Genomic DNA, 27208 nt, shown 5'->3' with positions numbered 1-27208 from the left:
TGAAGAGTGTTTATGCATATGTAGTTAGATCACTGCAGTATTAAAAGTTCTTCGCTGGGTGAGCGGGTTCCGTTCTCAGCTATCACCTACCACTCTGATGGTCGCGAGTTCGAATCTCCGACCGGCCAGTGAAGAACAAGAGAAATTTGTTTCTGGTGATAGAAATTCATTTCTCGCTATAATGTGGTTCGGATTCCACAATAAGCTGTAGGTCCCGTTGCTAAGTAACCAGTTGGTTCTTAGCCACGTAAAATAAATCAAATCCTTCGGGCCAGCCCTAGGAGAGCTGTTAATCAGCCTTTGTGCTGGTTAAACTAAGATATACTTAACTTAACTGCAGTATTAATGCTTTAACATCTAACTCGTGGATGAATCCTCCGCTTATGTATGGAGGTATGTATATATATAATTATAAATCCATACATACACACATGTATACATATTAAAGTGATCCCAGATTTGTTTTTACTCTCGATTATATATATATGTTGTGTGTGTGTGTATGTATGTGTGGTGTGCGTGTGTTTTGGTGTATACATAGGTATTTTGTGAGGTAATCATATATATATACATATATATATATATATATATATATATATATATATATATATATATATATATATATATATTTATATATATATTTATATATGTATGTATATATATATGTATATGTGTGTGTGTGCATGTATGGATGGATGTATGCACACGAGAGTACATGTATATCATACACATCATGCAGGCCCAGACTCCTCATTAAAGGGCACTTTTCATATTTATTATAGAATAAATAATACGCAATATCATCTTCCCGTTAATAGTACTACAATCGGTTTCAATTATTCTGCTTTCGTTTTTACTTGAATGGGAAAAATGGGCACTAATCATCAGAGCCAGAATAGGAAGCCTGTACTGAATGCTGCAAACATCAGTTCATTAACATAATCACTGCATTAATTAGTGTTTGTATTAGATTTCCTAACAATCGAGACAAAAACAGAAAACTCCATTGAACATGCTTTAGGCGCAAAGGGTGCGATTTTAAAAATAAAAGCGTATATTACATCACTGACGTATTGGGTCTCTGTGCACAGCAATTGCGTGCCAATTAATATTATTATTATTGTTCATGATATCCAGACATCTTTATGAAACGACCCGAGGCCATTAACTTGCCTAGCAACCCTCCAGAGAGTAGAATGTCCATGTGTTTGTTGGCAGAAGGCCAGCGTCTGACCATATCTACAGGAAGCTCTCAAAACCCGAAGGTTGTGTGACCAGAGCACATAATTCCTGGCGACTTTTGGCGTCTTCAAACTTTGTATGAAGAAACCGATGCTGTTTTCTAGGCTGGCATAGAATTAGATGTCACGTATATGCAATAAGAGATGTTATAAAGCAGGGGCATGGTTGAGTTCAGTTTTCAAAAAATAAAATAAAATAAAATGATAAAAATAAAAAAAATGGAAAGCTGACGTAAATTTTGACGGCATGATTCTCAGAAATTGCCGAAAATGAGCTCGTGTGACAGCTTTATATTATATATATATATATATATATATATATATATATATATATATATATATATATATATATATATATATATATATATATATATATGCTGAAATAGATATGCCTTAGATGTTGGATTATTCCTAAAGTTATTTGAGCTAAAAAATGTATTTGCCAATGCAAAGCTTGGCATGTGCAACGATACCAAAATTTTTAAACTTGTATGATGAAAACTTCACCCAGTGCTATATACCATCGCGAGCAATACTCGTGGTTAGGTGTGGAAATCCTCCCTCAAGGTAATTTGTGTGAAAACTGTCCAGAATTTTATATACTATACGATGTAAAACAAGTAACAAATGCGCCGAAGAAACTTCGGCGCAGTCGAGTTTTCTGAACAGCGTATAATCAAGGCCACCAAAAATAGATCTATCTTTCGGTGGTCTAGGTATAATGCTGTATTAGCCGCGGCCCATGAAACTTGAACCACTGCCCGGTGGTGTCATTTCCTATGTCGTTGCCAGACGCACGATTTGGCTACTTGAACCTTATATAAAATAAAAACTACCGAGGCAAGAGGGCTGCGTTTGGTATGTATAATGATTGGAGGGTGGATGATCAACATACCAGTTTCCAGCCCTCTAGCCTCAGTAGTTTTTAAGATCTGAGGACGGACAGACAAACCCGCCAAAATGGTTTTCTTTTATAGAAAATTAAAAAGGTACAATTTTAATTTTGGGGGGCAAGAAACGTAGTGGACGTTCAGTACCTGCGTAAATTTGGCAAGTGCTTTGGTAAGTTCGTGCGATTAGATAAACCCTACTTGATTAGGACAGAAGATATAATATGAGCTAAATTCCGGATAGACTTAAGAAAGTCGACTTTTACAAAGTTCGAAAAGAAATGCAACATTTCTCTTGTATGTAATCGTTTATACCTGCGCTTTTGCGTGCGCGCGCGCGCGCGTGTTTGAGAGACAGAAACAGATTGCGACCAGATTTTAAAATATGAGCGGTTTCAAAACCTCATACCAATAACGACACCAACCAGTTTGTACATCGCCAATTCAAAGCACACAGTTACATAAGCGATTTAAATAAACAACAGACCGTAAAACAACTCCACGTCGGGAGAAAAACATCTGCAGCAATGCTATAAAAACAAACAACAGCATAAAAACAAAGTATATTGCAGCCGCAGTAAGTCATCGTCGTTGCCGACAGCAGTAGTAACGGCAGCGCAGCGTCTGAATGAGCAGCGTCTTGGAAATTAAAACACGCGAAGTTAGAAAAAGCGGAGCAGGAAATTAAACAACAGCTTTAAAAGAGAAAGAGTGATACAACAAAGACGGCGTGTCTGATGTTTGTTACTACTAGCAGTAGTAGACTCAGTTTCTGCCTTGCTGCTAATAGTAACAGGCCGACCGCACCAAAAGATACTACGAATTGTAGATTCATGGGACTAATGAAGAAAAATGGCTAAGTCACAGATACAGGTCTACAACTACTAGTAGTAATAGCAGACCTACAGCACTGAAGAGGGTGTGCTAGCAAATAGTAATAGTAGAAGGTCCATTGACTTTGGTTTAGCTCCATTTCGTCTTCTGTAGGGTTGTTGGTCCACTTCTAGTAGTAGTACTAACTGAGAAAGACAGTAGGCTTACTACTAGTAGTATTAAGAGTAGACTCATAGTCTAACCTTTGCTAGGCCGACTAAATGGAGAACTTCTGCCACTGCTAGTAAGTGCCAGTAGACCAACTGGCTTGAAAAAAATTAGGTGAAACATAGTAGGTTTACTAATAGTAGTAGTAGTTGTAGTTGTAATAGACCCACTGTCATTTTGATCTGCTGCTACAGCTACGAACAGCATAACAGTAGGTGACCAACAGCACAAAAATAAAGGTTGCTACAACAAAGATAGGTCTAATTCTACTACTGCTATCATTGGTAGCAGGAGGGGCAGGAGCTGAAGACCCACCTTCCGTCTTTAGCAGTGTTGTTTAATTTCTTTCTACGCCAAAGCAAAGGCAGCCACGCGTGAGAACAAAGAAATTTAAACAAACATCGGTGGCACAAAAACATACCACACCGACAGCGAAAGCCAGCGAATCACGAGTTCAAACATTCTTGGAGCGAGGGTGGTGGGGGAAGGGGCGCGTTTCTAAATGAATAAAAATGTGCAGACCGCGTTTTTCTTCTTTTCATTTTCCGGGTTTCTTTGTGTTACGCGAAGCCAATTACGCAAGCGGGCAATTGCAAGAGGGTGTGAATGTACATTTTTTCTGAGATTTCTGGAATAAGTTGTTAATTTCGTAAGAATAGACAAGGTGGCAACTCTTGGCGGGTGTAACGTCTTTCCTCTGTTTTCCTAACTCTCTCTCTCTCTCTCTCTCCAAAGTCATTTATGAACACTGCCAGCAGACGCCATGGAACATCAAATCGACCAATACATAAGGACGAAAAAAGAAACGCTATTAGCATCTCATGTTAACTTTTCAATACGTGTAGGTCAGTGGTTCTCAAACTGGGGCTAATGAACACGTTTCTGGGGACCAACGAGGCACTTTAATTCCAGTTTGTAATAAAAGGAACACTGCTTTAATTTTAATTTTTTCTTTGTCAAAGGAATAATGCCTAGAATCTAAATTCTCCATTTCTTAAGACTTGAGTAAAAGCAAAATTAATTTCTTACATATAAAATGCATTAGAAATTAAGCTTTCCAGTATTTTTCTTTCCTTTATATTAAAACTTCACGTAACTGAAGAGGAATGAGGTAGAGGTAATGGTGACCTATCAAAAAAATTTGAGAACCGCTGGTCTAGGTGGATAGTATTAGCAGGTTCTGTAAATTTCTAACAAACTCAGGGATGTCATTAAAATGTTTGTCAGAAATGCACATCGGTTCAAAAACCAGCGAAATTGAAAAAAAGGCGTATCGTAAGTTGTGAACTTTAAAGAAACCAGAATCTAAGTAATGAACTTACGAACGTTAAAAGCCAAAATCAAACTAACGACTTTGAAGAGAGAGAAAATGTAACTTGGGAACACTAAAAAGACGAAATCTAACTAGACCTCTCCACACAAGACGATTCTCTAACTAATTTAACCCTAATTCACTTTGAACTATGAAAAGAGTATTCCCCGTGCCAACGATTTTTCATCAAAGGAATCGTGTGCTCTTTCTCAGTCATAATTTCGTTATTTTGGCTGTACGCTTTTAATTTCTCATTAATTTTTCAAACCACCGGGAACGTAGGCGTCTCCGTAACGGCTGATTACCGAGTTTTGTGTACCCGTCGAGACACAATTAACGCGTGTCGATAACCGTCATTTTAGTTTACTGTAAAAGAAAGCTATTGTGCCGGCTTTGTCTGTCCGTCCGGACTTTATTCTGTCCGCACTTTTCTGCCAATATTGTTTTCCTTCCGCACTTTTTCTGTCCGCCCTCATATCTTAAAAACTACTGAAGCTAGAGGGCTGCAAATTGGTATGTTGATCATCCACCCTTCAATCATCAAACATGACAAATTGCAACTCTCTAACCTCAGTAGTTTTTATTTTATTTAAGGTTAAAGTTAACTATGATCGTGCTTCTGGTAGCGATATAGGATAGGCCACCACCGGGCCGTGGTTAAAGATTTCATGGACCGCGGCTCACCTCATTATACCGAGGAGACCACCGAAAGATAGACCTGTTTTCGGTGGCCTTGATTATACGCTGTACAGAAAACTCGATTGCGCCGAAGAAGCTTCGGCGCATTTTTCACTTATATCTTATGCAACTGAATGTCTTTAACTAGGTCTGATGGATGGTAGAATAGAAATATAGTAGAACAGGAGTGGGGTCTAACTCCAAAGGAAGCGATGGAACCGACTCTTGAAGGAAAAAAAAGACTATAGGTAACAAGACAAGCTGTTGAGAAATTCCATGACTTTGTGGGTGTTACGTGGCCGCCTTGAAAGATAATGTGCTCTCTCTCTCTCTCTCTCTCTCTCTCTCTCTCTCTCTCTCTCTCTGTATATATATTTATATATACACGTATATATGTATATATATATATATATATATATGTATATATACACTTATACATAATTATACATAGTCTTGAATTTCCCCAAAAGCAGACTACACGGTAACATACAGCTTCACGCAAATGATATTTGCAAACAAGTCAGTCAGCATTGTAGAAAGAGTAATTATTTTTATGGCATGACTGCGTTCTCGAAATGTTTTTTTTTTTTTATTAAATAAATAGGCCACGAGTATAGACGGCTATTACGCTGGTAATGGCTATGTACACATGTAGCTCGCCATTACCAGCGAAGCTGGCAAAACAAGCCGTGATAGTCAAATGTGCTAATATTATATATAGATTGTACTATACTATATAGCACATGTAGATTGTACAGTCGATGAATTATGTGGACTGCATTGATGAGATGATCAAGTATATAGTAAGTTTTATAGGTCTATATGACACTTTGACAAAATGCATGAAACATGCGTGAAGAGCCACAGTGTATATGGAACAGATGCTATAGAATTTTAGAATTATAGACACAATAAATTAAAAGAACTATGTAGAATAAATGCAATACAGTATTACACGTAAATTTTACAGATGGCCACTTGGTATCGAAGTAACTATGCCTTTATGACATGCAACGCTCTTCCCGTTTTAACCATTTGTATATTATTGCACCAACTTTTTAGCTTTTTACTTTACCACCATTTCTCTCTCTAACTTCCACCATGTTGTCCAACCTCTCTAACTATCACCTCTTAGTGCAACAGAGGGGTTTCCTTCCGGGCTCTCCGTCAGATCCTTGTTCCTCATCTCACCGCGATTGTTGCAACGTTTCAAACGACTGAGGTGACTAGAATTGCCAACTTGACATCCATCCAATACTTGGAATATTATTTGAAAGCACCTTTAAATTTACTATATATTATAGCCACTTACAAATTCATAGTATATCAGATTAAGATAACAGTTTATTTGGTACTGATCTGAGAATACGTATCTGATCGCGAAGAGGGAAGCTGGGGAAAAAAGCGAGAAAATGAACTGCATGGCAACATTGGTATTGGTAGCCGAGGACACAGAGTGTATCAGAATCTTGTCTGAACTCGGGTGCGAGGGAGAGTGACAGACCGTGGTGTCATTAATCTTGCAGTTTAGGGTTGTAGTGTTAAAGATGATGTTCGGTATAATTACGATGGCGTGATGTAGCATTGGTAGTTTGGTGACCAGTCAAGTTGAAGAGCATTGGAAAATTCTCTCTCTCTCTCTCTCTCTCTCTCTCTCTTATCTCTATATACTCTCTATATATTATATACAGTATATATATATATATATATATATATATATATATATATATATATATATATATATACATATATATTTATATATATATAGTATATATGAGAGGAGAGGTAACTCATGTATATATATATATATATATATATATATATATATATATATATATATATATATATATATATATATATATATGTGTGTGTGTGTGTGTGTGTGTGTTTGTATGTGTATGTGTACGGGCCCCTGTACCATTAATCTGTGTACATATACGAACACACCAGTCTGTTCGTTTATGAATTTGAATACACCAGTCGCGCAACTTGACATTGCCCACGCTATTATTCATTAAAAAATGGAGTCCCCCTTTTGTTTCCTGCGGGCTTTGTCGCAGCTCACAGATGGGAAAAAACGACGGGGGAAAGCTAACTGATGGATAGATAGTCCTGAGTATTTGCCATATTGTTCCGTCGTATTTTTCTTTTCATTTTTTTTTTTTGTGTGCTCTGTAATAGTTCTTGGAGGGATGGCCGAGCGACTGGTGATTAACTATGGCTTGTCGGTGTGAGTAATATTATATATATATATATATATATATATATATATATTATATATATATATATATATATATATATATATATATATAAATTATATATATATATATACATATATATATATATATATATATATATATATATATATATATATATATATTTGTCCCATATACTGTGACATTTTTAAAATTCATAATCTCTAAGCTAGAAATGTTTAATATAAAATTCATTCAACCTAGGAATAACGTAAACCGAAGGGAATTTGTAAAATGATAAACAGCGACCTCTCAGTGACGGTAACCATTTTGCTGTCAAGGAAGATATATATATATATATATATATATATATATATATATATATATATATATATATATATATATATATATATATATACAGGTTACGAGGAGATGACTGCGGTTGGTTGAAGTTAATAATCTTGGCCTTACAAAAAACCCTAGTAAGCCCATAAACTAAAGAAATGCAAGAATAACAAATAAATGGTAGGTCGCCAAGCGGGAGTGGATTTCTTAATAGTAATTTATTATTTACAATCACAACATGGAAGAAATTACCAAGGAAGACTGGGCACTTTCACTAAACAAATCAACAGGGAATTTACACAACATTGATTGAGTGAATTGGCTAACGCATGACAATTACGAATACTGCCCACTTGCAGTTAAGTAAGATTTCTATCAACACTGGTAGGGGCTGGTTTCTTCAGGCAATCGGGAACATAGACTCACGGCTAGTTCTTATTGCACAACCTCCTCAGGGAGGGTGTTCTACAGTCCAGTGGTGTCATGTTGACATATTCACTGAATTATGTTACTGGTAGATATTTGACTGTTTTGGTTCGCAGCTAATGGTGAGAGAGAAAGAGAGAGAGGAGTAACAAACGTGAGAGTTCGTAATCGGTCAAAATATATTCCAAAATATAATTTAAAAATGTGAACCTCGATGAGGTAATTATTACTTCTACTGAGAAACTCTACGGAATTTAGGTACCACGTTTCACATTTACCTCGCTCTGGTCACATTAATGCAGTGGTTCTCAACCAGGGGAAATTTCAGGCTTTCAGGGAGGGAATTGTGACTACAGATTGGCAGGCTCAAACTGGTTCTAGGAACACACAAAACTCAGTGTGCATCGGTCCGCACTACTGAGAGATCACGCTTGACTTAGTTGCATATTACTTGGAATGCACATTTTGAGGTTGACAGTTTTTGAAAAGGGGGGGATGACATTCTGACATGGTGAAAGTGTGCCTGGGCCAAAATAACGTTTAGAACCACTGGATTAATGGGTACAGCTATGTTAATTTGTCACACAGGAATTTTAGTATTCTTGGGTTAACTTATTTATGCTCATGCGTGAGTAGTTGCCTAATTATATATGCGTTTCTGTAACATGCAAGAAGCAAACATGCACATAAATGTATATATATATATATATATATATATATATATATATATATATATATATATATATATATATATATATATATATATATACATTTATATATATGTATATTATTATGTATCGTGTGTATGTATACAAAATATCTACAACTCCCTTTGAAACAATCCAGAAACGTTAGTAGCTTGCTAAAACTACTCAGAACAGAATGTCCAAAGTACCAGAAGAGCAGAACGAAGAGAAACACTGTAAAACACAGATGGAAACAACGCAAATATAATTCGAACGAAGGAGCGAACAAATATAATAAGAAGTAACTGAGAAATAAGCAAATAAGCCAGAAAAAATAAGCAAAGATGCGTGTGGCACTTCTAAGTATCATGATAGCCACTGTTAAACTCTCGGGCACCTCCAGCATCCATTGTGTTGTCAGTGCAACGTTCTGTAGTTTGATAGCAAAACGGAGAGAGAGAGAGAGAGAGAGAGTGGATACTGGTCGACTGATGGGGGTGGGAAGATAACACAGGCATGCTATCAGTGAGTCACTCTCGTTGTTCATATATATATATATATATATATATATATATATATGTGTATGTGCATGTATGTATACACACACACACACATATACATATATATATATATATATATATATATATATATATATATATATATATATATATACACATACATATAATTTTCTCCTCTCTCGGCCCTGGTTTGAAGTCTGGAGGAGACAGGAGAAATCCTTCGTTTCATTTCCTGTTCGGATTTTCAAAGGATTTCAGTTGAAAATTAAAAAAAAAATGTTCAAGGTTCGCTGTATGACAGTTGTATATCCACAAACGTACGGATATCCTCTTTGTATTCGTCTGTCTGTCTGTCTTAGTGTACCTTCGTGAAAGTAAGAGTGTGTTTTTCCTATTCGATAAACCTGTGATTCATTTAGTATTTTGTTCTTTTAAATAGATAATTTAAGATGTCAACTCTCAGTGGGAATTAAAATTTTTTTTATTAGTCTGATGAGAAGAGTCTCTCTCTCTCTCTCTCTCTCTCTCTCTCTCTCTCTCTCTCTCTCTCCTTTACACACAGACGAGTTACGTGGATCATTACAAATGGTTCGCTTTCATTCATACGTCATCACGGTCTGTTCCCGGGACTCGTCGGCGTGCATGCAAGCGTGTGTGTGTGTGTGTGTGCATGTGGACTTACTCTCTCTTTCTCTCTTGCACACAGCCGAGTTACGTCGATCATCATTACAAATGGCCCTCGTTCATATATCATCACAATCTCGGGTTCTCATGGACGTGCATGCGTGTGTGTGTGAGAGAGAGAGAGAGAGAGAGAGCGAGAAAGAGCGAGCGTGCGTTCGTTCATTCGTCTGTGCGTGCGTATTAGCCCGGCAAGAGCTGGTGAGGAGGTGGACGAGGAGATGGAAGTAATGGCGGTAAGAGAACGAAAAGGAACCTCGTTTTGCGGGAAGGACGATTGCCAAGTAGCGACTCGAGTGTGGCCCTTGAAAGGAGACCCCTTAAACCGACGACATTAGTCGAGGTGGCACTCGAGGCTGGCCATTATACATCAAAGGACGGACGGTCTTGGGCTAGAGAGAGAGAGAGACTGGTTGGGGTTGCGGGGAGGGTTGGGGGAGGAGTGTTGAAGGGGAGGTTGTATAGTACTGCCAACATATAACCCCTTTTCACCCCGTGCCTTACATGCAGCAGCAGCGGCAGCGGCGGCAGCAGCAGCAGCAGCAGCAGCAGCCTCGCACATACACACAACCTCCAAAAGGTCGTAATGCTCATCATCATGTGCAAGATTATCGCCCTTATCATCTGCTGGGGTAAATGCCACCTCGCGCGCCCCCTTCGTATTGATTTTACAGGCGGGACGGGTAACATCATTTTAAGGGTAACTTTACGGGTTTTTAGCAAACTGTTGCCCCATCGAAGATCATCGTGTTCCTTCGAAAGTGAATTTAGATACGCATGGGAGCATTTAGCGTGCTATATGTCTGTATATACGCATATAACACGCATCTCGTTGCCCAAATTATAGATTGCTTATCTACGGGTACGTCCACGATTCTGGGAATGCTGTGCCCTCAGGAATATTAGTTAATATCCCAACCACCCTGTTTGAAATCTAGAACGAAGGCACACACAAAAAAGAGAGGAACAAAACACCCCGCGAGACTGTATTGTCAGCAGGTCTCTTTTGTTTTAAGGGCAAACGATATTTTTCCCGCCTTCCCCGTTTCCCGCCATCCATCCCGAAGACCTCGGCCTAGTAACTTGGTCGTGTGTCAATGGTCGATCCGGGAGAGGAATTGTGTGTATTGGTTCGGTCCTTCTCGCTCCTTCTTCCTCCTTCTTTCTCCTTCTCCACTCATCTTCGTCTTCTTCCTTTTCTCAGAAGACGTCGTCATGGATACTTTCAAGTCCTTCCCAAGCGAGTCAAATAAGGACAAATATAAAACAAACAGAAACTCGTTTTAAGTTCTTTCTCGGCGATGCTTCGCGCCTTGAGTAAGAGAGCCTGAGTTGCGGGAGAGGACTTTTATTTATTTATGTAGCTTTCTTTTTTTGTTTGTTTTCCCCTTTGTCTTTCAAACAACGTCTCACCAGAGGCATTGTTTGCGTTGCACCGCACGGCTTATTTCTGTTTACTTAATTGTTTTCGTTTGTACAGTGCCCTTCATTTCTTCGCTTGTTTTCCGTACAAAGGGCGCTCTACTCCATACTATGTTCAGGCCAAAGCCTCAGAAAGATAAATGGAAATCATCATTCTCGCTCCATGTCAGATTTTATTGTTTTATTTTCACTAAAGACGTTATTTTTATTATTATTTTCTTTCTGGCTCTTTTAAAGACAGCAAAAATAAACAAACATACTTAGCCTATACTGTTCAGGCTTCCCTCTTGCTTCTGATAGGCCGATGCGTTCGAATTCTAACCCCTGGTGGTTGGTGAGCACAAGAGCCCTCGGCAATCACAGTGAGCTTCTCAGGGATATCGGCTGTTGTGATTTACCATCATCTCCATGAAAAAATGCAGGCTATAGTTGTCAGTTAATTGAAGAAAAAATGAAAATAAGTAAAACAACGCAAGCCTTTTGTTTAGTTCTTTGATATCCTTTAAAGGTTCTTCGTGATCATTGATAAATATGGTTATTAACAATAATGATAGACCCATATACAACTACATTAAGAATCTGATGACCGGCTGCATGATAAACAAGGGAAATTGATTTGTTTATGTAATCTGGAGTCGCAACGACTATGGTCATCGAGTCCGGAAAGTAACGGGAAAATTATAAAAAAATAACTGATTGTGAACCCAGTCCTTATAGTTTTAAGTTATAGCGAACTGGTCATCTTAGGCTCTTGTGAAAAGTATGTGAATGATGCTAATGTGAATAAGCTTTTCAGATGATGATAATGATAGCGATGATGATAAGATACGTGGCTATTATCATACTTTAATAATAATAATAATATCTCGGAAGAAGGATTCGATTCACTATCAGTTACTTGTATTGTTACTTTATTGTTAGGTTCCGAGTCCATTAAATATAATAATAATAATAATAATAATAATAATAATAATAATAATTTAGAGCGTTCTGAAAACGCAAGCCCCCGCCAAGGCTGAACGATCAAAACATCATCCTCCAATAAAAAAAAAGTATCTCTTTCGTAAAAGGTACTTTCCTGTCTCTCCCAAATTTTAATCAGTTGGCCATCACAATTCGTACCCTTGATAAAATAACTGCAAAAATCAACGCGTAACATTTCACCGAACATTGCTAAAAAGCAGATAGATAAAAAAATATGTATAATACAAGTAAAAAGGTTAGGAAAGAAATAAGAGGTTAATTATAAGCCTTTCTGAATACGGCAGAAATTACTACTAAGATTATTCACGAGGTGTAATCGACATTCATTGACAAATGAATACTTCATTTCTCTCTCTCTCTCTCTCTCTCTCTCTCTCTCTCTCTCTCTCTCTCTCTCTCTCTCCGTTGTGACATTTACTGTTTCGTGTGCTCTAATGGACACTAACTTAATATATATATTTTAAAACGATTACTGCACTGTTGAAAAATGAAGTGAAACAGAGGATGAAAGGAATAGAAAATGTGCAAAACTAGAGAGAGGAAAAATAATCAAAGAATGAGAGAGAAAAATATAAAAAAGGAGGAGAAAAGTACCGTGAATTACCTGAAAGAAATGCAGAGAAAGAAATAAAAACCGGATAAGGAAGGGAAATAAAAAAGGAAAATAAAAGTAATGTGCATTGACTTAAAAGAAATATAAAAAAGCAAAATAAAAAAAAATAGAAAAAGATGAAAAATAATAGAAAAGAACTCTGAAAAACAATCTCATAGGATTTGCCTGAAAGAAAAAAATACTTTCCAAGTGCTCTACTTTAGAGTGGTTTACCCTGATGCTGTTGTGTCTCACTTCCCCCCCCCACTTTCATTTTTCCCCACTTTCTCTTTTGCTGCGCGAAAGTTAGAACTACTCTCTAACCTCTTTTTAATCCTGAGAGAGCCCTTTTGTCTTGCTGTCCAGTGACATTCAGTGAAGCTGTTTTGTTCTGAGGTCGTTTCAGCTTGAACGCAACTCCTTTCATTTTACTAAACACATCCCCTTTCCTTCCTTTTACTGAACGCGACCTCCTTTCATACCTTTTACTGAACTCAATCCCTTTCGTTCCTGTTACTGAACGCAACCCCCTTTCATTCCTTTTACTGAACGTAACCCCCTTTCTTCCCTTTTACTGAACGTAACCCCCCTTTCATTCCATTTACTGAAGGCAACCCCTTCCCTTTTACTGAACGTAACCCCTTTCTTTCCTTTTATTGAACGCAACTCCCTTTCATTCCTTTTACTGAACGCAGCCCCTTCCATCCTTTTACTGAACGTAACACCTTTCATTCCTTTTACTGAACGCAACCCCCTTTCATTCCTTTTACGGAACGCAACCCCTTCCATTCCTTTTACTGAACGTAACACCTTTCATTCCTTTTACTGAACGCAACCCCTTTCCATCCTTTTACTGAACGTAACCCCTTTCATTCCTTTTACTGAACGTAACCCCCTTTCCTTCCTTTTACTGAACGCAACCCATTTCTTTCCTTTTACTGAACGCAACCCCTTTCCTTCCTTTTACTGAATGCAACCTCTTTCCTTCCTTTTATTGAACGCAACCCCTTTCATTCCTTTTTACTGATGCACTCCAACCTTCCTTTTATTGAACGTGCAACCCTTTTTTTTTTGAACGTGCCCCCCTTTCCTTCCTTTTACTGAAGACAACCCCTTTCCTTCCTTTTACTGAACGTAACCCCTTTCATTCCATTTACTGTACCTCCGTTCATATTATCTTTCTTCCATCTAACTTTCCTCAACCCTCTCCTAACAATTGTTCCTTACTGCATCTGCGAGGTTTTCCTTCTTTTACACCTTTCATGCCTTTTTTACTCTCAATTTCCTTTTCAACGCTGAATGACCTCAGGTCGCAGCGCTTGGCATTTGACGTAAATGTTGACATACCGAAATTCATGGCGTTTTTATCAGCATTATCTTTAATCGTTCGAAGTTGAATTAAGTGCACTACAAATTGTCTTTCAGTATTTCTGAAACTGGTTTAAGTACATTAAAGTATCTTTCACGTTTGAGAGTTTTTTAATGCTTGGGTGTAGTTTTTTAGCACTGCAAACGTCATTAGTCGATTTAAAGTGATTTTTAAAATTGTTTTTTAGAGTATTTAGAATTATATGATATACAGTATGAAACTTTGATTCATTTCAGCTATCTCTTTAGTCATTCAAAGTTATTTTTAAAGTGATTTTTAGAGGTATTTAGCATTATATGATATACATAATGCACCTTTGATTCATTTCAGCTATCTCTTTAGTCATTCAAAGTTATTTTTAAAGTGATTTTTAGAGGTATTTAGCATTATATGATATACAGGAATGCATCTTTGATTCATTTCAGCTGTTTCTTTAGTCATTTAAAGTTATTTTTAGAACTTCAATTGGTTTGCAGCGCTTGTAAAGTTCATTATAGTATCCGGACAGTAGGCATTCGACGTAACATTGCATAAATAATACATCTTTGATTCATTTCAACTATCAGGGGTAATTAAACAATTGCCTTTGATTGACATTATCAATGAAGAGTCGCTGTTTTATTTATGTATGCGATATCAGAAACATTAAGAAGTAAATAAAAAAGCATTTGGTTTGATATTTAGATTTAAACAATAGGTGGGTATGTCTTGCTGAAAGAGTCATTCTTTTATTTATTGTTTTGAAGGGCATTTTTTATTTCATAAGGCAAGTAAGCAACGGGTTTGTGGTGGTGAGAAGCAGTAATAATAATAAAGGTGATAAATAGAATTGTGCGTCACATTAACGTGAATAATTGATGTAAAAATTAAATCTCTAGTAGCTTTCTTGTGTATTTCATCTTACAACAACACAAGGAAAAACAACAACAATAATAATAACAACAATAATAATAATAATAATAATAAGAAGAAGAAGAAGAAGAAGAAAGAAGAAGAAGAAGAAGAAGAAAGATTCACCAAACGACCAAGAAAGACAAGTGAATATTCGGGAATCTTTGGAAGTCAGTGATATTCATTTTACAAGCGCTCGCAAAACCGATAAACTCATTAAAACCTGTTTAATGATAAACAGCATATATCCCACATTTGCTTCTTTTTTTTTTTGTAATGCAATACACCACAAAGGAAATTGATCACTTTTTTTTTTTTTTTTTTTTTTTTTTTTTTTTTTAATGCAATACGCCGCCACAAAAGACCATCGTCGATTGTGTTTCTCCATGAGGATATTAAAACCGAGAGGAAATTAATCTCAGAAAAGTGGCTTTGGAACTGTTACCTGAAGCTGATAGTCCTTGAAAAAAATCGAGGAAACGCCAAGTGATTATAAAAGCGCGAAGAAGATTCGTGACATTATCATTTTGCAGTCAAATCCGCCTCTCTTAAACGAGTGACATTTTCCTTTCAAGATGGTATTTCTGAACAGAAGCCTTTGAGATTGCAGTCCTTCACTTCCTGTTATGTATTGCAGCAGTTTGTACAGTAATAATCATGGTTATCACATACACCCGGTAAGGGGGGGTAGTGCTGTCAGTGCACCACACGCGATGCACTGTAGGCATTACGCAAGGTTCTTTGCAGCGTTCCTTCGGCCCCTAGCTGCAACCTCTTTCATTTGTTTTGCTGTATCTCCTTTCATATTCTCTTCCATCTTACTTCCCCACCCCCCACCTCTCCTAACAATTGTTTCTTGGTGCAACTGCGAGTTCTTCCTCCTGTTACACCTTTAAAACCTTTTTACTCTCAAATTCCGTGTCAGTGCTGAATGACCTCATAGGTCCCAGCGCTTGGCCCTAGGCCGAAATTTTTTATTCCATTCCATTCCGTTACATACATACATGCTTATACCTGGCACGGGCTACGTAAAACTGATTTCCACATATCTATGAAGGGACACCCATTTAATGTAACCTAATGAGAGAGAAGGGAAGACTTATTTCTATCATTAAAGTGCAATACATTGAGTAATATTTCTGTTATTGCTAAGTGATGAGATTACTGCTATAGTCTTATATAACAGATAAGTTATTATTATTATTATTATTATTATTAGTATTAGTAGTAGTAGTAGTAGTAGTAGTAGTAGTAGTAGTACTAGTGGTGGTAGTGAAGAATTCCACAAGAGATGCCAGTGTAAATATGTGTTAAAGATATATATAAAACGAGAGCTTTCGAGAGGTTGCCCTACTCTCCTTATCAAAGGAATCGAGTAGGTTCTCAAAAGCTCTCGTTTTTTAATTTTCTTATATATTCACACTGACATCACTGTGGAAATCTTCGCTATTTTAATGACTCATAAGATTATCAGATTATTATTATTATTATTATTATTATTATTTCTTCTTTTTTCTTTTTCTGATGTCTATCTGGTATTTTAGTACTCTTTCTGGCAAAAAGAGTATTATTATTATTATTATTATTATTATTATTATTATTATTATTATTATTATTATTATTATTATTATTACCTAGCTTATTTAAGCACGTGTGTGCTCTGGAAGCTAGATACACTTATCCGTGCAAAGAGAGAGGAGGGATATACATTCATAATTAATATTTTATGTAGATTTCCATACATATTCATGAACAAAAGGGCGTAGGAGATTTCCATATATATTATATCCCAAATCGTCCAGTGCAACGCTTGTTTTTACTCGTGCAAAAGTATTGTCTTGTGTTTTGTTGCAAATTAGCTGGAGGGCAATTTTTGTGAGCGCGAGTTCTCACTTTTGACATTTTAAATTGCAAATTTCCATGTTGGTTGGGAGCTGTGTAAAATTTTATTTCTTTATTAATTCTGTTGATGCTCATCTTTTTTTACCCGTCAATAATAATTTCAACTGGTTTGTGGCTTGTCATAAACTAGTTTTCAACTGTTGACTTTGATTTACAGCGGTTATGTTAATCAAGTACTTTTGTCATATGTTAATGTCAATGTTAGTTGGCGGCTGTGGAGAAAATATTTCGTGTTGAATTTTTTAAAATGTTAATCTGCTTTTGAACCTTTAATATTAATTTAGTAATGTCAGTCAAGTGCTATTGTCATATGTTAATACCCCTGTTTGTTGGTGGGTACGGAAAGCTTTATTCTTGTTGAATTTTGTTGAAAATGTTAATCCTTTTAACCGTTAATATCAATTTTGATTGGTAGTGTTAATCATGAACTTTTGTCGTATATTAATAGTTCTGTTACTTGGTGGTTGCGGAAATTTTTTTTCTTGTTGAATTTTGTTGAAAATTTTAATCTTTTTTGACCGCTAATATTAATTTAGTGCTTCTGTCATTTTTTAATTTCATAATTAAGTGTAAATGACCTTGGTATTTAACGGAAATTTAACTTTCTATAATTACATTTTCTTACGAATATTAATCCCTTTTCTCGCCAGGACTCAGAGGATTAACCGAATATGGGAGGAGGTGAGGTGGAGGACGATGATGCGCCCACCGCCCACTCGTCCACTTCGGGTGGGCTGTCCCTTGCCGTGCCCAAAACCGCTACAACGCCCACACACCCACCCACCGACCCACCGGTAGCTGCCCTGAGAAGATACCTTGATTCAATGCCCCAACATCCTTCGCCGCGGAGAGAGGTTGGAAAGAACTCTATAAGAGAGAGAGAGAAAGCTGAAGTTAACACGGACCCAAGAGAGAGAGAGAGAGAAAAGTTGTAGTTAATGGATTCAAAGAGAGAGAAAGTTGAAGTTAACACGGACCCAAAGAGAGAGAGAGAGAGAGAGAGAGAGAGAAAGTTGAAGTTAACAAGGATTCAAACAGAGAGAGAGAGAGGGAGGGAGGGAGAGAGAGAGTTGAAGTTAGTACGAGGTCTTCATCTCTTGGATTCTTGTGTCCTTGAACAACTAAAACTGCAGAATTTTTCTTTGGATAGTAAAACCTGGATATGTTTAATCTAAGCCTTCTTGCTCTTGTATTGCTTAAAATCATGTTTAGTTTTATTGTGCTCATGAGAGAGAGAGAGAGAGAGAGAGAGAGAGGAGAGAGAGAGAGAGAGAGAGAGAGAGAGAGAGAGAGAGAGAGAGAGAGAAGGGTAAGTGAGTGTTCATGTGTGTATGCTTGTTTTTGCGATGCTCAGACCATCCCAATTACATCCGAGATGCCATCACAGTAACACTTAAATACACTTCCAATATAAGGTAGTTTATCCGTGGCCAAGTGGATAGTGGGAGGGGCTTTAAAAGTAAGATTCCTATGTTTACATCCCACCAGGGGAAGAATATGAAAGACACCGTCGAGCTTCTTGGCGTTGCACAATACTTTTATAAGGGCAGGAAGTTAGGGGAAGCTTCGTGCATGCAACCTCTTCCCTTGCAAAGGAGAGTCTTCACGTGTAGCCCCTTTGGCTTGTAACAGTTACAATTTAGATATTTGTCTTCAGTGTGTGATTTTCTGTATCGATCATCTGTCAGCTCAGTTAGTTCAAATTCTTTGAATTTCACTATCACCGTGTCTGCAGATCCTGACGATGACTTCTTTTGTTTTTCCTCAAAGCTCCTTCAGATACACTTGAAAAAAAACTAGTTTCATCCCTGTAACCTGTTGCTTTGACAGTCTCTGTTCTGCTCACGGCTAATAGTACTGTGAGTCGTGAAAAGAGCCAAGTTTTCTATTTTCGACTTTCTCTGAACCACTTCCTATATAATTTCGTCAGCTCTGAAATAGACCAATCTCTGGAATTACTCAGCTACTCAGATTGTGTAAACTCTCGAGATTGTTTCATCTTCGAAATTCTTAATGTCTTTATTAGTTCACTCTGAAGTTTCCTAGTATGTGGAAGTTCATTATGTTGAACAATGACGTGAAGTTAAGATCAGTCTCTAGGACTTTGATCCTTGTCTGGAATTCTGTAGATTTTTGTATCAGCTAATATGTTTAATCCAAGTTTTCTTTCATTTAATTTTGCTTAAAGTCATCTTTTCTTGTTATTGTGGAGTTTCCTTGAATCTGGAACAACTTAAAATCTACATTACATTCGCTCTTGCGAATTTCATAGAATCCCGAATGAGATAATAAAATGTGGGTAGTTTTACCGTAGAGTTTCGTGCATCTTGAAATGCCTTAAAATCTTAGTGTTCGGTGTTTGTAGTCCCCCAAAAAACTGGTGCGGTGTAATGAAGTCTCGATTTGCACTGGCGTTCTTTGATGTCTGCACCATCTTCAAAGTCAGCCGTTTTGTAAAACCCCGATTCAATCGTTTTGTTGATGTCTTATGTTACAGGAGTTTCGTGGTATTAATCAGGGTTATAAAATCTTCGCGAATTCTCTCCATTTTTCTGCGTTACCTGGAACACGATTTATCATTAGCGTAAATTTGTAATTTCCCTGCCGTTTCATCCTTATTTTCCAAGTTGAACAGTCTTATTTAGTGAGCGCTTTTTAGGGAATCTAATGGCATTTTTGGCTTGTTCCACAAGTGTTTGCGTATTGTCAATTATTAAGGAGTTTTCCTCATCTTTGTTGTCTTCGTTTCGCAATATATAAACGTGCTTGGGAAACATAAGGCGGTAGCGTTTTAAAATATTCAGTGCCAGGCATATATAAAACATAAAACTCAAACGCTCTATCTATCTATGTATATCTATCTATCTTTTATTTATATATGTAATATATGTACAGTATATATATATGATTATATATATATATATATATATATATATATATATATATATATATATATATATATATATATATATATATATATATATATATATATATATTGAAAGACAAAAGAAACGTCAGATTTCAGTCTTCCATTCCGTTTCTCTTGCAGGCTTTTGGTTAGGAAGCTACACTTTCTGAAAAGTCAGTTCATTCAGGTGTATCGCTATAGGGATTAAACTATATCCATTCAGCTCTATTTTACCATCACACGTATTATCTAAAACATCACTGAATGTCTAATGGTAAAAAAATCAATTATGTTTTTGTAATCCTCTTTAGACCACATTCACGAGGTCTAGGGTTCTATTCCCCTTGCGTCTAAATCACTTTAAATATCGCCCTTATTTTAATTTAGGGAAAACTGTACGTTTAAAAGACTGACATGTTAATAGTTCAGTGTTTTTTGCACAACAAGACATGTTTTCCAAGGGTTCGGGCTCTTAGCTAGGAGTCTCTAGGCTTAGGTCGAAAGGAGGTAGCCACTCAACCTACCATCCCTGGGTATAGAATGCATGACCCCCGTAGGATGGGTAGTGCCGTCAGTGCATCTCACTCAGTGCACTGTAGGCATTACTTAAGGTTCTTTGCAGCGTCGCTTCCTTAGGCCCCAAGCTGCAACCCCTTTCATTCCTTTTAGTGTACCTCCGTTCATATTCTCTTTTCTCCGTCTTTCCACTTTCCTGAACAGTGGTTTCATCGTGCAACTGCGAGGTTTTCCTCCTGCTACACCCGTAAAACCTTCTTACTCTCAGCTTCGCTTTCAGCGCTCAATGGCCTCATAGGTCCCAGCGCTTGGTTTTTGTGCTAAATCTTTTATTCCAATTCCAGTAAAATGTATGTCTATCCACAGCACGCATGTCGACATTCAGTTATATGCGACTGACTTTTCGGATCCAAGCATTGTAAATTTAAGCGATTTTCTTTCCCTCTGCTGTCCAACTCCTATCTGTAGGAGGCAGGTCTCTTTCCTCAATTTTTCTTGGATTCTTCGGGTCTGGGCTAGTTGAATATGCTAGGTCGTCAGTCCTTCGAAATGTTAGTAATGAGTGCTGAGTATTCCGAGTAAATTTGATGAACAATGGAAAATAACTCAATTTCGTCGAGATTTTGATGCAATATTTCCCGAATAATTTCATTAAAAAGAGAAAGTTAATATTCCGCGTAAATTTTATTAAAAAGAAATGCATTGAATACTCCGAGTAAATTGTATTCAAAAGAGAAACATTAAATAATCCGAGTGAAATTTATTAAAAAGAGAAACATTAAATAATCCGTGTAAATTTTATGAAAAAGAAATACATTGAATACTCCGAGCAAATTGTATTAAAAAGAGAAACATTAAATATTCCGAGCAAGCTTTATTAAAAAGAGAAACATTAAATATTCCGAGTAAACGTTATTTAAAAGAGAAACAATGAATACTCCGAGTAAATTTTATTAAAAAGAGAAACATCTGAAATGAGGTTCAATTTCCTCGAAATGCGGGTAGCCATACCACGTATTTCGAGAGAAATTTATTGAAAAAGAGAAAACAGAAAAACTAAATAAGAGTCATCGTAGCAGCGCACCCATTTTCCTTTCCCAAGGTTGAATTGTAAATATGCAAATTGTATGACAGGGGAATGGCATTATAATTCCCCCTACCCGCTCCCAGACGCAGGGAAAGGGGTGGACTCCCCTACTCCCGGGAACTGTTGCCAGGGGAAGGGGAAGGGGAAGTGAGGGGGAGAAGGAAGGAGAGCGACATTCAGGCACAGAATAGTGATTTGGATGTTAGAAATGAATTTGATTCGAGCTTATCGCGTGTTGCAACAGATAGAGATTTGAAATGCGAATATCATCATTTAATATTCAGGGAACACTTAGCTCTCTCTCTCTCTCTCTCTCTCTCTCTCTCTCTCTCTCTCTCTCTCTCTCTCTCTCTCTCTTTCTATTTGACTCTCTGTCTCTGTCTCTCTCTCTCTTGCTTCCTGTCTTTTATTTCCCTATGATTGACACTCCCGCCTGTCTCTCATTTCCAGGAGTTTTGGTATTCTCTTTTCCTTCCGTATTCACCTGACCCATACAATCATCTGTCCTTCAAGAAGCGAAGCAAGATGGGACAGGGAACCTAACGCCTTTTCTAGCCTTGATTTGAAGTTAACAAGAAAGGGAAAGACTGAAAAGGAGTGGGGTTAACCCGGAAAAAAGAGAATAAGAAATACAAGATGTTTAGCAATTATGTTGTATCTTTCACAGTACTTAAATACAAACTGTTTCCAAGATATGATTCTCAGGTACAAATAGCCACCAGGATGTGTGTCAATAAATATGAAGGCTCAGGAGAAACTTAGATTGACTCTTTGAAAGTATGTGGATATGTGCCCGGGATTTTCGACACTTCAAAGGACAGCCTTTATCTTTGGGGCACAAAATGCTGTCTGTTTTTCTCGGAGAGTAATGAGATGTTCTCTTGCGATGAAAGGGGAAGGGGCAGACCAGGGTGAGACAGGGGTATATGGGGAAGGGGTATCACTTCCAAGAAGCCAAAGGCATCCATTCGTCTTTGTCTCCCCAATCTATAAGGTAACGGTCTCATTGCTCTTCCCTTTGTGCATCAGTTCATGAATTTCCATTTGTATATCGATACAGATTTAAATCAGATTTGATATGTGACCATTTACGGTCCTGAAATAATTTCAAGATTAAGAATATTATTTATCAGAAAGATAAAACAGAGCTAGATTGTTACTGAACTATTTACCTCCTGGCTTCCAGATGTACTGGTACATTCCAGATCAAGTGAAAGTCATGATGTTTACCGAAGTTTGTTACTTGTGCCCTCTGGAACCCATCTTGGTCCTTGCCATTTCCCTCTGGAATTCTCTGCCACATGACCTCTAGAGTTTTTGCTCCTTACTACGTCTGTAACATATATTTTGCTTCATGCCAGATGACCTCTGGAACTTGCACAAGAACCTCTTTGCTCCTTACTACCCTCTGAAACCTCTATTGCTTCTTTCCAGGTGACGCATGGAACTTACTTTGCTTCCTACCACTTGGTACCTGGAACCGCTGCTCTGGCCTTGTTACCTGACCTCTGGAACTTACAGTTCTCCCAGCCGCTTGATACTTGGAACCTCTATTTTGGTCCTGTTATCTGACCTCTGGAACTTACGTTTCTCCCTGCCACTTGATTACCTGGAACCTCTACTTTGGCCCTATTATCTGACCTCTGGAACTTACATTTCTCCCAGCCACTTGATACCTGGAACCTCTACTTTGGCCCTGTTATCTGGCCTCTGGAACTCACATTTCTCTCAGCCACTTGATACCTGGAACCTCTACTTTGGCCCTGTTATCTGACCTCTGGAGCTTACAGTGCTCCCAGCCATTTGGTATACGAAGCCTTTGCTTTGGCCGCGTCACCGACCTCTGGAATTTACAGTGATTCCTGCCATTTGATACCTTGAACGTCCACTCTGACCCTGTCACCAGACCTCTGTCACATAACCTGAGGATTTTCCATTCTTTCTGGCACCAGATCTTTGGAACTTCCCTTGCACCTTGCCACTTTTCCTCTGCAACATCTTTGCTCCATGCTACTTGTCCTCTGGAAGTCCTTTTTCATTCTTTCACACGACTTTTGGAACCTGTAGTGTTCTCTGTCAGTAGTGCTGCTTTTACACATCTAAAACTGTCTGAATTCTGGAACTTCTTTCCCTCCTGAAGAATTGTGACATTACAAACAATGACTGTAATTCATAGCAACGTAATTGTATACAATTACAAAGAACAAGAAAGCTGTTTATAGCTCACATTAACGATCATAATTCTTTTGACAATGGATTATTATATACATTGTCTTGTGAAATGCTATGATAATATATTAACAGTCAAAAGCAATTTTAGAGCTTTGTTATATACACTAATGAGCATGATTTATCATAATTTGCGACAGGTTATTTTGTACATTGCGGTCATTATTTATTGCAAAAAGGGTATTTCAATCATAACACAGAACCAAATTGATCACGTTTAAAGGATCTGGAGGACGATGTTCATTACAGAATGACCTGTTGAGGCGAAACAAATTTTGTCCGGATGAACTAAACAGTTCACACTTCCTGTTTTCTAGGTCTAATAATCTTTTCGATTATGGATAACGTACGAATGCTTTAACACCTTAACTCTAGTGGACATTAAATCCATAATATATTTAGTGATGTATTAGGCTTAGTTTGTCTATATTCAAGGGCTACTGATCGTCACAATTTCCATACTTCTCTTCTGTTGTCATTAATTGTCCTATTTTTCGCTTAAGTGAATACTGTTCTGTGGGAGATCAGTTAACAAGTTAATATTACTCACTCACTGTTGTCTTCTTAAGTCTCATTGCGACCAGTTGCCGTTCACACCTGGTTCCTTGCTGTAAATTTCTAATCATTGATGTTTGGGAGAAGCTGCTAATCATTGCCTATTACTCAGAGATGGCCAGCTTATGTGACAGCGTCGTCTGGTCACCCAACCAAGCACCGATCAGGCTCACTGTTACGCAAACACATCACTGCCTGGCGGCCACCAGTTTAAGTACCAACTTAGCCCAACTTGACTAAAGCAGAAACATTCTGTATATGCTGTGTCTTTCCTCGTCTCTGTGGAAAGTTTAGTCCAGTCTTTAATCCCAACAGGAAACTGAATCTGAAATAAGTAAGACGGGACAAAAACCTTTTCTTAATAGATAACACCCCCCCCCCTCTTTAAAACTCCCAATAAACATATACACGAGAAGCCTCTTTCCACAGAAGATTAAGTTTCAATTTAGAACCTAAATCCCGGAGAGAATTTCCTGAGACCATCGATAAATTCGGCGAGGAACGAGTCTACAGTTTTACCGTCGGGAGTTGGCCCCTAGATCCCGCTGGATAAGCCTTAAACGCCGCACCCGAATGCGATCGGGGGAAGAAATTTATCGTCGAACTCAACGTAACGGCTTCCCATTTCCACAGCCTCGTTTCTCCGATGCCTTTCAGAGAGAATGACGTCATGCGGAGGATCCCGCCCAGCCGCCATTGAAGGTTGCCGGTGTGAGGACGGTAATTCACGAAAGTTTTTCGCTCCCCTTTTTGTCACCTGTTATTTTCATTATTATCTCGACCGCTATCCTGGGTTGCAGGTCTGAGGGAGGGTATAGTGCGCGGGAACATAAATATGTCTGGCATTAGTTAGATTTCTATTGGTCGAGACTAACCAGGTCAATAGGACCGTGCTAGGGGAATGAAAGTTCCAAATGCCAGTGTCACTGCAGCCCATAAAAAGGCTACACTAACTCACCCATACGACGTAGAAGGAAAAAATGCACCTGTCCAGCGGAAACCTGAAAAGTTTCAAAAGGACATACTTCCAAGAATTTCTATTTCAGTAAAATTTTCTTGACGTGTTTCGTTAACCCTATGTTCAAGCCTGGTCCTTTATCCGGGCTTAGGATTAACGTAAGTGTATAGAAATTCATTGTCGTAACTAAACTTTTGTTTAATAAAAATCCACAATTATATAAACAAATCTTATTATTTGTAAAAGTTAAAAACAAAGACTTCCGAACACCTGAACGGTGTTCTTCCTCAGTAACACAATTTATATCTATATAATTGTGGATTTGTATTATACATTAACGTGAGTGTAAAGAAATAATGCCACCATTACAATTTGTATTTGATGGAACCAGAACGTAATTAAACCTGGATTGCTAAAGAAAAATTCGACAACTCCAGAACGAGAGGGGAAACTCGTCCCACTCACTTCAGTTCCTCTCGGGCTTTAGTGTGACCCATTACCTCTCAAAAGGAACAGAAGTCAGAGAAGGTAAACTTGCGAGAATGAGAGGTATCTAGGCCTCATTGTGACCGCATGTCGGTAGCACCAGACTCGCAAGGTTCGTTACAAGTTTTCAATAATTTTTTTTATCGTTGTTAAACTTACTTTCCTAAAATCTGTTGCAAGTTATTAATTGGTTTATTTCTTACAAAACAGAGGCGTCAACCTAACGCTTAACCCTCCCATTTTTTTTAATCCGAATTGTGGCTCATTACAAGTTACAGTAGTGATTAGTTTATTTCATTAACGAAAGGTCGAACCATTCATTTATTTTCACAAACTTGCGAGTCTGTGTAAGGAGATAGGTGACTCCCCATCGCTGGCCTCGACTACCCAACCCAAGGTAATCTGACCCCACCCATCCCCACACGAAGGCAAACTCCATCAAACTGGTAAAAGCAAACCTTCCCGTCCAAGTCTGGCCAAGAAGACGCTGAATAGACGCCGTTTAAAACATATATGAATTTTGTCCAGCATATCATTACTACCAGACTCCTTTTCAGCGGAGCCTAAATCAAACAAGTTCAGCCCCCCAAAGGCCTCTTTCCCTTCAGAGGAGTGCCTTCAAACGCCATCAGGTCCCAGGCTCCTCCAAAACGAGATTAATTCCAAACAGGATGTCAAGCTTCAGTGAGCAGCGGCGGTGCTCTCTTGGGGTGCCTAGCGATCTAGACGAGAAAGATCAAGTCGCCATAAGAATTTGACTTGTGGAATCTATCAGAACCTATCATCGTGATGAACTGAAATCGCTCATATATCACTGGTACAAACATTAAGCTACAAATGTCATTTAACATCCAGTTCGCTGTACCTCGGAAATGATACCGAAGGGGAATTATAGTTGACAAGTGAGAGAGCTAGTCGCTGAAGTCGTAAACAGGTACAGTCGGTGGTTCAAATCCACCAGGTGACTCTCGCTTGTCTATTACAATTCCCCTTCGGTATTATTTCTGAGGTAGAGCAAATTAGATATTAAATGACATTTTTGTAGCTTAGAGTTTGTGAATAAAAAATGTCATGGTGATGTGATGAAAATTCATATCACTGTTACTTTATAGTCCGTAGACAACAAACAAACACTGGTTAGCCAGGTGCAAGACAGTAGGTAATAACTGCTGCGTGATTAAGTACAGGACGTAAGGCGTAGTTTGTATGCCACTCCTTTTTCCGTCAAATCCCCTTGAAATTCAACCTGTTGGTGCGGGAGTCGGGAAAATCGTATTGTTTGCATAACAAACATTA

At 37.9% G+C, this 27208-nt stretch overlaps 1 protein-coding gene across 2 annotated transcripts in view; it reads left to right on the top strand.

Annotated features, from left to right (window-relative positions):
- The window catches only part of LOC136832256 (lens fiber major intrinsic protein-like), a 110165-nt gene that overhangs the window by 41447 nt on the left and 41510 nt on the right, over positions 1–27208 (top strand). For both annotated transcript variants that reach the window (XM_067093120.1, XM_067093121.1), the window contains exon 2: positions 17824–18027. In XM_067093120.1, coding sequence (XP_066949221.1) covers positions 17845–18027 — 183 coding nt within the window. In that variant the 5' untranslated portion in view covers positions 17824–17844. The remainder of the gene's footprint in view (positions 1–17823; positions 18028–27208) is intronic.

This window comes from Macrobrachium rosenbergii, chromosome 49 (assembly GCF_040412425.1).
Source record: "Macrobrachium rosenbergii isolate ZJJX-2024 chromosome 49, ASM4041242v1, whole genome shotgun sequence".
Lineage (NCBI taxonomy): Eukaryota > Metazoa > Arthropoda > Malacostraca > Decapoda > Palaemonidae > Macrobrachium > Macrobrachium rosenbergii.
Note: the sequence above shows the minus strand (reverse complement) of the source record. Positions and strands in the feature narration are given on the sequence as shown.